General features: G+C 37.9%; 1 protein-coding gene across 3 annotated transcripts in view; it reads right to left on the minus strand.

Annotated features, from left to right (window-relative positions):
• The window catches only part of THOC2 (THO complex 2), a 142,837-nt gene that overhangs the window by 38,542 nt on the left and 90,503 nt on the right, over window positions 1-13,792 (minus strand). For 2 of the 3 annotated variants that reach the window (XM_012001501.1, XM_012001500.1), the window contains exons 13-18: window positions 7,656-7,697; window positions 7,092-7,222; window positions 6,888-6,989; window positions 2,851-2,935; window positions 1,225-1,318; window positions 343-423 (exon numbers count right to left, since the gene is read on the minus strand). In XM_012001501.1, the coding sequence (XP_011856891.1) occupies window positions 343-423; window positions 1,225-1,318; window positions 2,851-2,935; window positions 6,888-6,989; window positions 7,092-7,222; window positions 7,656-7,697 (535 nt within the window). Of the gene's footprint in view, window positions 1-342; window positions 424-1,224; window positions 1,319-2,838; window positions 2,936-6,887; window positions 6,990-7,091; window positions 7,223-7,655; window positions 7,698-13,792 lie in introns of all 3 variants that reach the window. The other variant, XM_012001499.1, reaches the window with a different exon arrangement.

Consider the following 13,792-nt stretch of genomic DNA (forward strand, 5'->3'; position numbering starts at 1 on the left):
ATCACGCCACTGCACTCCAGCCTGGATGACAGAGCGAGACTCCATCTCAAAAAATAAATAAATAAATAAATAAATAAAAAGAAGGAGATTTCATCTCCCCAGTAATGCTTACCCAAATTCTATCACAGTCAATAATGGTCTCTTAAGTTAGGAAAATAAATAAGTACCATATCAACCTCCTTAAGTAGCCAAGGACTCTGTAGAACAAACTCAGTAGCTAGATATTCTCAACAACTCTTAACGAATAGGCTTCTAAAAGTCTCTAAGCGTAGGTAATAAAACACATAACATGGCAGTTACCACAGACAGTATTTTCATTTTCTCAAAAATAAAAATACTTACTCTGAAGCCAGCTTGAGATGGTTGTGTCATCATGTTTCATTCTTTCCTTTTCTGGATTAGCTAAAGCTTCAATGATACAATCTTTCATACATTAAGAAAAAACTTAAGTCATTACATCTCTAATAAAGACCCTTAAAACATAAATATGCCACACCATAGGGGCAAAATTGTTGGTCATTACAAATTATTTTTCTTTTTTTTCCAAGACCAGGGATGTTGCTAAAACTAATTATTGAAAAATACACTCATTGTAGTACCAACATTCCTTCTTTAGCCTCCTTTCCATCTTTCAGCAATCAAGATAGATTCCATCAATATCAAGATGTCTGGTAAGCCAGTTGGGTGCAGTGGCTTATGCCTGTAATCCCAGCACTTTGGGAGGCCAAGGTGGGTGGATCACTTGAGGTCAGGAGTTCAAGATCACCCTGGCCAACCTAGTGAAATCCCATCTCTACCAAAAAACAAGGAAATTAGCCAGGTGTGATAGCACCCGCCTGTAATCCCAGCTACTTGGGAAGCTGAGCCAAGAGACTCACTTGAACCCAGGAGGCGGAGGTTGCAATGAGCCGAAACCATGCCACTGCACTCCAGCCTGGGCGACAGAGCAAAACTCCATCTCGCAAAAAAAAGTCTGGTAAGCCTCATGTCTCCCTTTATACAACACAAAGACACACACACACACACACTCTCTCTCTCTCTCTCTCTCTCTCTCACACACACACACACACACACACACACACACACTACTGACTGACCAAACTTCAGATCAGCCACCTGAATCAACCTCAGATGGTTACCAAACGAAAACAGAATGAAAATAAAACATTTACCATATGATCTATTAAATATGAAATCTACATATTACTTCATTTGAAAGGATACAGGCCAAGACATCATAATTCAATGAAGTGAGGTATTTCAATGAATCTACTACAGGTGTTATTAAGTTATCATACTTTTGTATTTGTGACAAGATCTGGAAAACAGCAACAAATAATAGAAGGCATTAACTGATCAAAGGATTTCTACTGTGCCAACTAAGTAATGGCTACACTTTTTATTTTTCAAAAGAAATAATGCTTATAATTAAAGTGGTTTCCTATATAAATATTTAAATAAAGTGGTTTCTGTATAAATATTTCATATTTGTATAGAAATTACTATTTTATCACTGGCTTAGAGAATATTTTCTTAGGCTACATTTTTCAGTTAGAAAATAATTCCAATTCTATAAAAAAAATGACAGTGGTAATCTGACTGGAATTGCAATGAATCTGTAGATTCCTTTGGGCGGTATGGACATTTTAACTATATTGACTCTTCCAATCCAAGAGCATGGAATGTCTTTCCATTTGCTTTTAGCATCTATGATTTCTTTCATCAGTGTTTTACAGTTCTAATACAGATCTTTCACCTCCTTGGTTAGATATATCTCTTGGCACTTTTTTTGTGACTATTGTAAATGGGATTGTGCTCTTGATTTGGTTTTCAGCTTGAACATTATTGGTGTATAGAAATGCTACTGATTTTTGTATGTTGATTTTGTATCCTGAAACTTTACTATGGGTACACACGGACATAAAGATAGAAAGACACTGGGGACTCTAAAAGTAAGTGGGGGCGGGGGAGGGCTTGTCAAGGTTTGAAAAACTACCTACTGGGTACTATGCTCACAATTTGGGTGAGGAGTTCAATAGAAGCCCAAACCTCAGCATTATGCAATACATCCATGTAATAAACCTGCACATGTACTCCTTGAATCTTAAAAAAATTAATTACAAAAGGAAATAACTCCAGTTGGCCTAAAGCTGAATTTTGGAATGAAAGAGTCTAGTCTCTCTCATGTGTTTTAGAAATCTCTAAATATTGGCCAGGCATGGTGGCTCACGCCTATAATCCTAGCACTTCAGGAGGCCAAGGCTGGTGGATTACCTGAGGTCAGGAGCTCAAGACCAGCCTGGCCAACATGGTGAAACCACATCTCTACTAAAAATACGAAAAATTAGCCAAGTGCAGTGGCGCACGCCTGTAATCCCAGTTACTCGGGAGACAGACAGGAGAATCACTTGAACCCGGGAGGCAGAGGTTGCGGTGAGCCAAGATCGGATCACTGCACTACAACCTGGGTGACAGAGCAAGACTTCATCTCAAAAAAAATAAATAAATAAATAAAAATAAACATTGCAGTGATAGTATTACATGTAAATCACAATGAAATGTCATTTGAATGTTTCTAAAAGCTAAAATCAAGTAATAAGTCCAGAAATCAAAATGTGGTATACAAAATAACATTATATATACAAAATAACTATTATATTGCCTATAATAGTAGCACTGTTACTATTAATAGAAAAATAGATCAATGTGTTACATATATTGTGTAGTAATTTTGTTTTTAGTATAACCTTAAGATGTTTCATTTTCTAACATCATTCTATTTCCACCTGAGCTGATTTAAAGGCAACAAAAAGAAAAATCCCTTAAAATAATATTAACCTCAAAACATACATAATCAAACAAAATGGTTGGATTGCTGTGGCTCAACTTCCCAATTTGTCTTCCAGAAGGCTTCACATTTTCCTTGGTTAGGCGCCTACAGAGGAAGAAAAAGGTGGCAGGGATCATCTTAAGTAACATTCCTTGTAATGTTGATAGCTTTGTTACATCATCGTGTGGGAAAAAGCAATTATTCCCCAAATATCGAAAACGGATTAATGCAAACAACCACATTCATCACATCCTTTATGGCAGGATTTGGGCTATTTTGGTTAGGGATTCTCCCAGAGGGTGTTGAGATTTTATATTAAATGCTTAACATTTATAAAATACACATTTCCACTTCATAGTAATAGTCTGATAATCAGTAAAACTCTTAATGTACTCTGCAAGTACGTAAAACCCTTCTTACAAAGAATCAAAATTATTTCAGATTTAGGAGGACTCATTTATCTGTTTAGGGATTAAGATATCAAATTTGGTGTCAAGCAATGAAATGCCTCATGCCATCTGGCTCAGTGACTCTAACACAGCAATAGGTAATGCTGCACTCCTCAATATGTAAAGTTATCTGCTTTTCATATTCAAGGTAAACAATGTTTTGAAACTAAATTCTACTCCTTTCCTTCCTATTTCTTCCTTTGCTCATCATCCTTTTACCAGCATTCTTCAAATTTATATTTATTAATTCTTAGAGTTCAAAACAATTATTATACAGAATCTTAAATGTCTCTGCTGAGATTATTACATAATAAATCTAGAGACTTGAAAAGGCTACACGTGACAGGAAGGAAGCTTTCTAGGATGAAAATATAATGAAGTAAATTATGAATTCAGTTTATAATTCAGGAGATGTGACCATTATCCAAGTGACAAACTTGCTATAATTAATTTCTCATGACAAAACTGGCCCCATCAATCAAAATTATTTCATCATCAACTGCTGCCCTTTCCAATTCTCCATATCCCAGTTTTTGTTTCATAGAAAAGAGAGACCATTAGTTTTAACAGCTATACAGTATTTTGTTCAAATTTCCAACTTACCACTACCTGTCCCTATTTCTAACCCCAATATTTCAGGTGCCTCCCTCTATTTGCCAAGGTCAACCCCTCCTCTCTCTGTTTTTTATTCCATTCCCTTCTGCCTCCATCACCCTGGAGGGACAAACAAACAAAAATTAAAGAAATATTTTCTTGTCTTTGTCTTCCCCTCAAACCACCAGTGTCTAGCATATGGAACACAACAAACATTTGTAGAAAGAATTATTAAATGCCCTATAGCAAGCTCATGTTTTAAATAGTATTCAAAACTCATGAAATTCTACAAGTAATAAATTAATACATTATATGCTTAATGTAAAAACTTCAAACAGTAACAAAATCATATTGTTTAAGCCTGGTAAAATAGTTTTAACTTACGAATATAACAAAAATCCAAGTATATTAAAAATTCTGCACATATTATTCTGTAGTAAATTATATTTTTATTCATTCATATTAATACCTATGATGACAGTCAAAGTACTAAGCATTAGAAAAACAAGGAAGATTGTGTCTCTCAGCCTTTTGGCTAAGGTCAAGCGTAGAAATATAAGGATGAGGCCGGGTGCAGTGGCTCACACCTGTAATCCCACCACTTTGGGAGGCCGAGGTGGGTGAATCACAAGGTTAGAAGTTTGAGACCAGCCTGGCCAACATGGTGAAACCCCGTCTCTACTAAAAATACAAAAAATTAGCTGGACGTAGTGGTGGGCGCCTGTAATCCCAACTATCTGGGAGGCCGAGGCAGGAGAATAGCTTGAACCCAGGAGGCAGAGGTTGCAGTGAGCCAAGATTGTACCACTGCAGCACTCCAGCGTGGGCGACAGTGTAAAACTCCATCTCCCAAAAAAAAAAAAAAAAAAGGATGAATAACAGAATAACAGTTCCTGCTCTCAAGCCTGGTCCAGTGAGGGACACAGATTTAAAATCATTTATTAAATTTCAATATTCTTAAAAAGAGCAATCAACAGAATAGTACTTATATGCTATTGATAATCTAAAAGGTGGCTGGGGTGTGGTGGCTTACGTCTGTAACTCCAGCACTAAGACTAAGAGGTCAAGGTGGGAAGATCACTTGAGGCCAGGAGTTCAAGACCAGCCTGGGCAACATAGTGAGGTCCCATTTTTACAAAGAAAAAACAATATTAATATAATAATAATAATAAGGGGGGAAAATATATTCGTACTGACTTGCATATACACAAGAATATATGGAAGGATAAATAAGAGACTAAACAGTGGTTACTTTATTTTCCTTGGGGGGAAGAACTGAGTAGATAGAGGATGGGGTGAGACTTTTTGCTGTATGTATACCTTTTATATTTACTGAAACTTAACCCATGTAAACATATAAACTATTCAAAACATTAGATAATTAAAAACAGAAAAACAATCATATCAATGTACCTAGAGGTATGATAACATTATATGCATAAAAAATAGCGGTGGAAATAAAGATCGATTGTGCTTGGCAGTTTATGCTAGGGAAGCCTTCACTGGAAGTAACACTGGAGCTCACTCTCCAAGAATGAGGTCACCAGATGGAAAGGGGGAAAGGAAGGTAAGGGAAAATCTGTACCAACAGAGGAAACAAAAAGTATATACAGGAGAAGAGAAGCTAAGGAGAGAGTGGTACATTTAGGGAAACATTAGTAGGCTCAGCACATCTGGAAGTAGAATTGGCAGGAAAGGAGGTTGTATGCAGGGAGGGACAAACCAGGGAGGACCTCTTATTTATATCACCATGCCATAGAGCCTAACATATACCTTCAGGTAAAGTCAGTCACCAAAGGATTTTTAAGTAAGAGAATATACAAATCACTGTAATACGCCAGATAAAAGAACTAAGGGAGTGGTGGCAGAGACAGCGGATGAATTTAAGGTATTTAATAATGCTTAATGTATTATTAAACAATCCATGCAGAGCACTTAGTTCAATGTCTGGCACATATAGTAAGAGCTCCCCTAAATATTAGCTGATGTTGTTAAGCTAGAAACTGTACCTGGAGAACTCTTAAGTCCAGAAACTCTTTCAGATCTAATATCGTCTCCTGCCAAGCAAAACTCCCCCAAGTGAAATCATTTACTCTCATCTATCCTCCCATAGCACTTTATTCATGCTGTATAACATGTATAACCTATTAAACTAGGTTGTTTCAATATAATTCATAGGCTCACAGGGAAAAAAAAATAGATTGTGATCATGCACACACCTGTTTTTCCCAGTAGACTGTGACCAGAAACAGTATCACTGGGCAAAGACAACATTTAACAGATATTACACACTGTTAAATCTCAATAAACTGAGAACGAACTACTTTTAATTAGAATACCATACCACAAGAATTTAAAAAAGGAATGACAACTGACAATAGCCTCATTGAAAACACTTGCAATACAGCAATGTAATTAAGTATCTAAACTAATACGAATCTGAAGTATATGATTTTCATAATTAAACTTCAAATAATCTACTGGGAAGTAGAACATCACTCTTATGTTTTTAATGATATGAAAATAAAAGTGTACAAATTTTTTTAAAAAAGAAATTTCTCAAAAGTTGACTCCCTGCAGAGATAGTTCTGGATAATTTCATTAGTTCTTCCTAACAGATTAAAAAAATGTATTATGGCAACTTTCAGCAGAGGAAACTGCTAGAACTTTTACTACCTTGCACAAATCACTAAAGGTGAGCAAAGGCCACAGCAGGCTGTCCTTAAAAAGAAGAAAACAAAACCCTCATCCTATAACATGATGCATGTATTAAAGAGGATTTTCATTAGATTTTTATCCCTATGTAAACAGGACAACTATGAAAACATTAACTTGGTAGTCAAAATGAGCTAAAACCACAGTTAATAGTCATTCCATCTGTAGTATATAAATCAGCTATACCATTCACAACACATAGGCTTTCTCAAAACTGAGGCTCAGACAAGCTACCTGAAAGAAAATAAATGAGCTCCAGATATAATTTAGATTAATATGAAAAATAAATTAAAACTTACTTCATGATATATTTGGCTCTGTCTATTGTTTGAGCTTTAACTTTTACTAAAAGTGGGTGACTGTTATAAGTTTCATTCTTCCACTGGCCATACAGACGGTATCTTAAAAAACGATGAGATGAAGAATTAGGAAAAGTTAAACACTTAGAGGTTAATATACTAGAATTACTAATAGTTAAAAACATGAAAATAATATGTATTTACCTATGCTGATATGGAAATGTTTTAAACATTCCCCATAGTTCCTCAGACATACAAGCATTGCAGTCCATCAAAGAAAGAGATGGAAGTAGTACCTGGTCAGTAATGCTAAGCAAACAGCTAAGGATAACTTCCTAAAAGAAAGAAGGAAAAGTTATTTCAGTAAGAGGTCTATATTAATATAATCAACAATAAATTTATGACAGCCTTGGGAAAATTACTGTTTCTTAATCTCATAACACATAATATCCCATTCCTCACCCACCTTTTTCACAATGCTTATTTATGTTTCTCCATCTAAGACATAAAATGGGGTGAGGAAAGGAAAGGGGTAGCAAAGGAATGAGGAACTTTTATCTCTCTTCGTTTTTCAACACATTAATCCTCAGGGGAAAAAATGTTAATCTTAAAAGATAACTTTGCATAAGCTGCCAAAAACTATAATCAGCATCTACATTATAAAACAATTACTCATACAGATGATTAAAGCTTGTTCACAGTAAAATTAGTAGTATACTGTACCAAGACAAACATTAGACACATTATTGGATTTTTCTAGTCTCTTACCGTTTTTTCTTTATCTTCTTGTTTGCTTCCATCAGACTGAAACTATAATTTAAAAAAAGAAACTAATAAAATACAAAATGGCTAAGATTATGGTGTCACAATTTAGGTTCTAATTTGAAAAAAACTTTAACTTGCACATGATTCTTACTTTTTACAAATATGTAGATTTTAAATATAGCCTGTTAACCTTTTTAAATTTTATCTATGTTTCTAACCTCTAAGTCACACTTGATATCCATGAATTTTAAGTGTCAATTTTTATAAACCAATTCTTTTCTCAACCTATCAAACCAACGCATCCTAAAATTGATCTAAGTATTTATTATAAAAATGTAGTGAGGGCTGGGCATGGTGCCTCACGCCTGTAATCCCAGGACTTTGGGAGGCCGACGTGGGCAGATCCCCTGAGGTCAGGCGTTTGAGACCAGCCTGTCCAACATGGCGAAACCCCGTCTCTACTGAAAATACAAAAATTAACCAGGCATAGTGGCGCGCACCTGTAGCCTCAGCTACTCGGGAGGCTTAGGCAGAAGAACCGCTTGAACCCAGGAGGCATAGGTTGCAGTGAGCCAAGATCGTGCCATTGCACACCAGCCTGGGCGACAAGAGCAAAAAAAAAGAAAGAAAAAAAAATTGTGGCCAGTACAATAATTTCATTATAATACATTTGCAGTTTTCCATCCAGAGATTATAGTTTTTCTTCTATGGAATTAGTATAATCAAACACTAAAGCAACAAAAAGCAAAAACAAAGCCAAATTAAACACAAAGAAATTTAAAACTATCTTTTAATTCACCACTCCCAAAGTCCTCACTGAAAGATAAGCCCAAAATACCAATAACATTACTAACAAAGACAAAACCATTGCTTAAACTGTACAGACTGAATGAAAAATCCTGGGTCTGTATTATATAAACAATTTGTAGATTTGCAGATGAGCCCCTAAAGTGATGTTTGACAAGGATGTCTATTAATTCAAAATTAAACAGTGATGATATTTGTGTGAATGTAAACAGAGACAGCGGGTGGAGTCTGTAGAAGACAAAAAGACAACTAAAGTACTGACAACCAGTGACAATCTAGATTTCTGACAAGAATTTAGCTCAATATCAAGTGAGAAAGAGGGAAAAGCTAATATGCAGATAATAAGCTTCTTATTTTCTTGGTAGATAAGGGTGTTTTGTGTATGCATACATTTTCACACTTCAGTAATGGATGTTACCACAGGAAAAGTCTAACCGTTATGCTACATTTTCACATAACACTAATTCAGGGCCTGCCATGTTACCTTTATGGGAAAATACATACACTCAATTTGTTTTTAATTGGCAGGTTAAAAAGGTATGGTTCCTTTCACAGAAATAATTTATTAAGTCAACATATATCCTGGTAAGCAAAGAGGAACTGGGTTACAGAGGAGTGGCCTGGCAGAAAAAAGTCAGATGGTTTGGTTTGGTTTGGGGGTGGTGAGGTGGCACACACATAATTCTGGTGGCATATAGGATGTACATTGGGAAACAAAAATACAGGTATCCTGTAATTGGAAAAACTAGGTTTATGGTATATTATGTCGGGGATAAAGACAGTTAAGCTCCTCCTTTCCTGGTATACTACAATTTAAACAAATCTAATAAAGCAACACACAGTTTTTTTCCCACAGAAATAAAACATTTTCTTATTTACTAAGTTGTCCTAATTCCCTTTCTAGGTGACTCTTATGAGTTTCAAGCATCTATTCTCTAGATTTCATATCAATTTCAAGCATCAATTCTCTAGATTTCATAAGCAGGAAAATTTGAAAAGGGGAAAGAAATATAGGAAGCAAAATAAAACCAACTAGAAGAGCAGTAAAAGACCTTCCTATCAAAGTCGAATTATGGCAAGAATGTACAAAATTAAATCAAGAAGTACATGCAAATAAAAGGAATTTTCTTGTTTGGTAGGAAAATACATTCTACTCCCTTGATACTTTTTCTCTTAGTTTAATTTGCTTTTTAATTCAAAGCAACTGTAAGATTCTCACACAACACTATAAGTTTTATTGAATGCCAGCTAGAAATGGGAGGGAGACAGAAACAGGGAGGGAGAACAAGAGACATGCATTCATGCATTCATTCATTCATTTACTGACTAAATTCCAGGCATTGGGAATTCAAATATGAACAGGACAGAGTACTGGCACCTCTTGAAGATCAAAAACTATACTTGGGCCAGGCATGGTGGCACATGCCTATAGTCCCAGTTACTCGGGAAACTGAGGCAGGAGAATTGCTTGAACCCGGGAGGTGGTGGTTGCAGTGAGCCTAGATCACGCCACTGCACTCCAGCCTAAGAGCAACAGAGCAAGACTCCGTCTCAAAAAAAAAAAAAAAAAAAAAAAAGGTTTTGAAAATGGAAAATAAAACCTGCAGATCTATGAAGATCAAAGGGGAAGTTTTAAAAAAAGCTGTATCAATTGTTGAGACCTGGCAAATTATTTAAATTTCATCAGCCTAATTTCTATGAACTCTCAGAAATCATGGCTTCGGTGGCTGGCAAGGTGGCCAAATAGAAACAGCTCCAGTCTGCAGCTCCCAGCAAGAAGGTGAATTATTTCTGCATTTCCAACTGAGGTACCCAGCTCATCTCAGTGGGACTGGTTAAACAGTGGGTGCAGTCCACGGAGGGTGAGCCAAAGCAGGGTGGGGCATCGCCTCACCCAGGAAGTGCAAGGGGTCGGAGAACTCCCTCCCCTAGCCAAGGGAAGCCATGAAGGACTGTGCCGTGAGGAATGGTAGATTCTGGCCCAGATACTAAGCTTTTCCCACAGTCTTCACAATCCGCAGACCAGGAGACTCCCTCTGTGCCTACACCACCAGGGTCCTGGGTTTCAAGCACAAAATTGGATGGCCGTTTGGGCAGACACTGAGCTAGCTGCAGGAGTCTTCTTTCACACCCCAGTAGTTCCTGGAACACCAGCGAGACAGAACCATCCACTCCCCTGGAAAGGGGGCTGAAGCCACAGAGCCAAGTGGTCTAGCTCAGTGAATCCCACCCCCACGGAGCCCAGCAAGCTAAGATCCACTGGCTTGACATTCTCGCTGCCAGCACAGCAGTCTTAAGTCAAGCCGGGACAGAGGCTTGAGTAGGTGGTTTTCCCTTCACAGTGTAAACAAAGCCACTGGGAAGTTCAAAGTGAGCAGAGCCCACTGCAACGTCCCAAAGCTGGTATAGCCTGACTGTCTCTCTAAATTCCTCCTCTCTGGGCAGGGCATCTCTGAAAGAAAGGCAGCAGCCCCAGTCAGGGGCTTATAAATAAAACTTCCATCTTCCTGGGACAGAGCACCTGGGGGAAGAGGTGGCTGTGGGCACAGCTTCAGCAGACTTAAATGTTCCTGCCTGCTAGCTCTGAAGGGGACAGCGGATCTCTCAGGACAGCGCTCAAGCTCTGCTAAGAGAGAGACTGCCTCCTCAAGTGGGTGATTGACCCCTGTGCCTCCTGACCAAGAGACACTTCCCAGCAGGGGTCGGCAGACATCATACAGGAGAGCTCTGGCTGGCATTTGGCAGGTGCCCCTCCAGGATGAAGCTTCCAGAAGAAGGAAAAGACAGCAATCTTTGCTGTTCTGTAGCCTCCGCTGGAGCTACCCAGGCAAACAGGGTCTGAAGTGGACCTCCAGCGAACTCCAGCAGACCTGCAGCAGAGAGGCCTATTAGAAGGAAAAGTAACAAACAGAAAGTAATAGAGTCAACACCAACAAATAGGACGTTCACACAAAAACTCCACCCGAATGTCACCAACATCAAAGACCAAAGGTAGATAAATCCACGAAGATGAGGAAAAAACAGCACAAAAAGGCTGAAAATTCCAAAAACCAGAATGCCTCTTCTCCAAAGGATCACAACTCCTCAACAACAAGGGAACAAAACTGGACAGAGAATGAGTTTGAGGAACTGACAGAAGTAGGCTTCAGAAGGTGGGTAATAAGAAACTCCTCCAAGCTAAAGGAACATGTTCTAACCCAATGCAAGGAAGCTAAGAACCTTGAAAAAAGGTTAGAGAATTGCTAACTAGAAAAACCAGTTAAGAGAACAAAAATGACCTCATGGAGCTGAAAGACACAGCATGAGAACTTCCTGAAGCATACACAAGTATCTATAGCCGAATCGATCAAGCAGAAGAAAGGATATGAGAGACTGAAGCTCAAGTTAATGAAACAAAGCGTGAAGACAAGATTAGAGAAAAAAAAATGAAAAAAGAACAAACAAAGCCTCCAAGAAACATGGGACTATGTGAAAAGACCAAACCTACGTTTGATTCGTGTACCTGAAAGTCACAGGGAGAATGGAACCAAGTTGGAAAACACTCTTCAGAGTATTATCCAGGAAAACTTCTCCAATCTAGCAAGACAGGCCAACATTCAAATTCAGGAAATACAGAGACCACCACAAAGATACTCCTCGAGAAGAGCAACCCCAAGACACATAATCATCAGATTCATCAAGGTCAAAACAAAGAAAAAAATATTAAGGGCAGCCAGAGAGAAAGGTCAGGTTACCCACAAAGGGAAGCCCATCAGACTAACAGCAGATCTCTCAGCAGAAACCTTACAAGCCAGAAGAGAGTGGGGTCTAATAATCAACATTCTTAAAGAAAAGAATTTTCAACCCAGAAGGTCATATCCAGCCAAACTAAGTTTCATAAGCGAAGGAGAAGTAAAATCCTTTACAGACAAGCAAATGCTGAGAGATTTTGTCACTACCAGGCCTGCCTTATAAGAGCTCTTGAAGGAAGCACTAAATATGGAAAGGAAAGACTGGTTACAGCTACTGCAAAAACCTACCAAATTGTAAACACCATCGACACTGTGAAGAAACTGCATCAACTAACAGGCAAAATAACCAGCTAGCATCATAATGACAGGATCAAATTCACACATAACAATATGAACCTTAAATGTAAATGGGCTAAATGCCCCTAAATTAAAAGACACAGACTAGCAAATTGGATAGAGTCAAGACCCATCAGTGTGCTGTATTCGGGAGACCCATCTCACGTGCAAAGACACACATAGGCTCAAAATAAAGGGATGGAGGAAGATTCACCAAGCAAATGGAAAGCAAAAAAAGCAGGGGTTGCAATCCTAGTCTCTGATAAAACAGACGTTAAAACAACAAAGATCAAAAAAGACAAAGAGGGGCATTACATAATGGTAAAGGGATCAATGCAACAGGAAGAGCTAACTATCCTAAATATATATGCACCCAATACAGAAGCACCCAGATTCATAAAGCAAGTTCTTAGAGACCTACAAAGAGACTTAGGCCCCCACACAATAATAGTGGGAGACTTTAACATCCCACTGTCAATACTAGGCAGATCAACGACACAGAAAATTAACTAAGACATTCAGGGCTTTAACTCAGCTCTGAACAAAGCAGACTTAATAGACATCTACAGAACTCTCCACCTCAAATCAACAGAATATACATTCTTCTCAGCATCACATCACACTTATTCTAAAATTGACCACATAATTGGACGTAAAAGACTCCTCAGGAAATGCAAAAGAATGGAAATTATAACAGTCTCTCAGACCACAGTGCAATCAAATTAGAACTCGGGATTAAGAAACTCACTCAAAACCACACAACTACACGGAAACTGAACAACCTGCCCCTGAATGACTACTGGGTAAATAATGAAATTAATGCAGAAATAAATAAGCTATTTGAAACCAATGAGAACAAAGAGACAACGTACCAGAATCTCTGGGACGCAGCTAAGGCAGTGTTTAGAGAGAAATTTATAGCACCAAATGCCCACAGGAGAATGTGGAAAAGATCTAAAATCGATATCCTAACATCACAATTAAAAGAACTAGAGAAGCAAGTGCAAACAAATTCAAAACCTAGCAGAAGACAAGAAATAACTAAGATTAGAGCAGAACTGAAGGAGATAGAGACACCAAAAAAACCCTTCAAAATATCACTGAATCCAGGAGCTGGTTTTTTGAAAAGATTAACAAAATAAGACTGCTAGCCCGATTAATAAAGAAGAAAAGACCCCGGTGTGTGATGTTCCCCTTCCCGAGTCCAAGTGATCTCATTGTTCAGTTCCCACCTATGAGTGAGAACATGCGGTGTTTGGTTTTCTG

Source organism: Mandrillus leucophaeus, unplaced genomic scaffold (assembly GCF_000951045.1).
Source record: "Mandrillus leucophaeus isolate KB7577 unplaced genomic scaffold, Mleu.le_1.0 Scaffold661, whole genome shotgun sequence".
In the NCBI taxonomy this organism is placed as follows: domain Eukaryota; kingdom Metazoa; phylum Chordata; class Mammalia; order Primates; family Cercopithecidae; genus Mandrillus; species Mandrillus leucophaeus.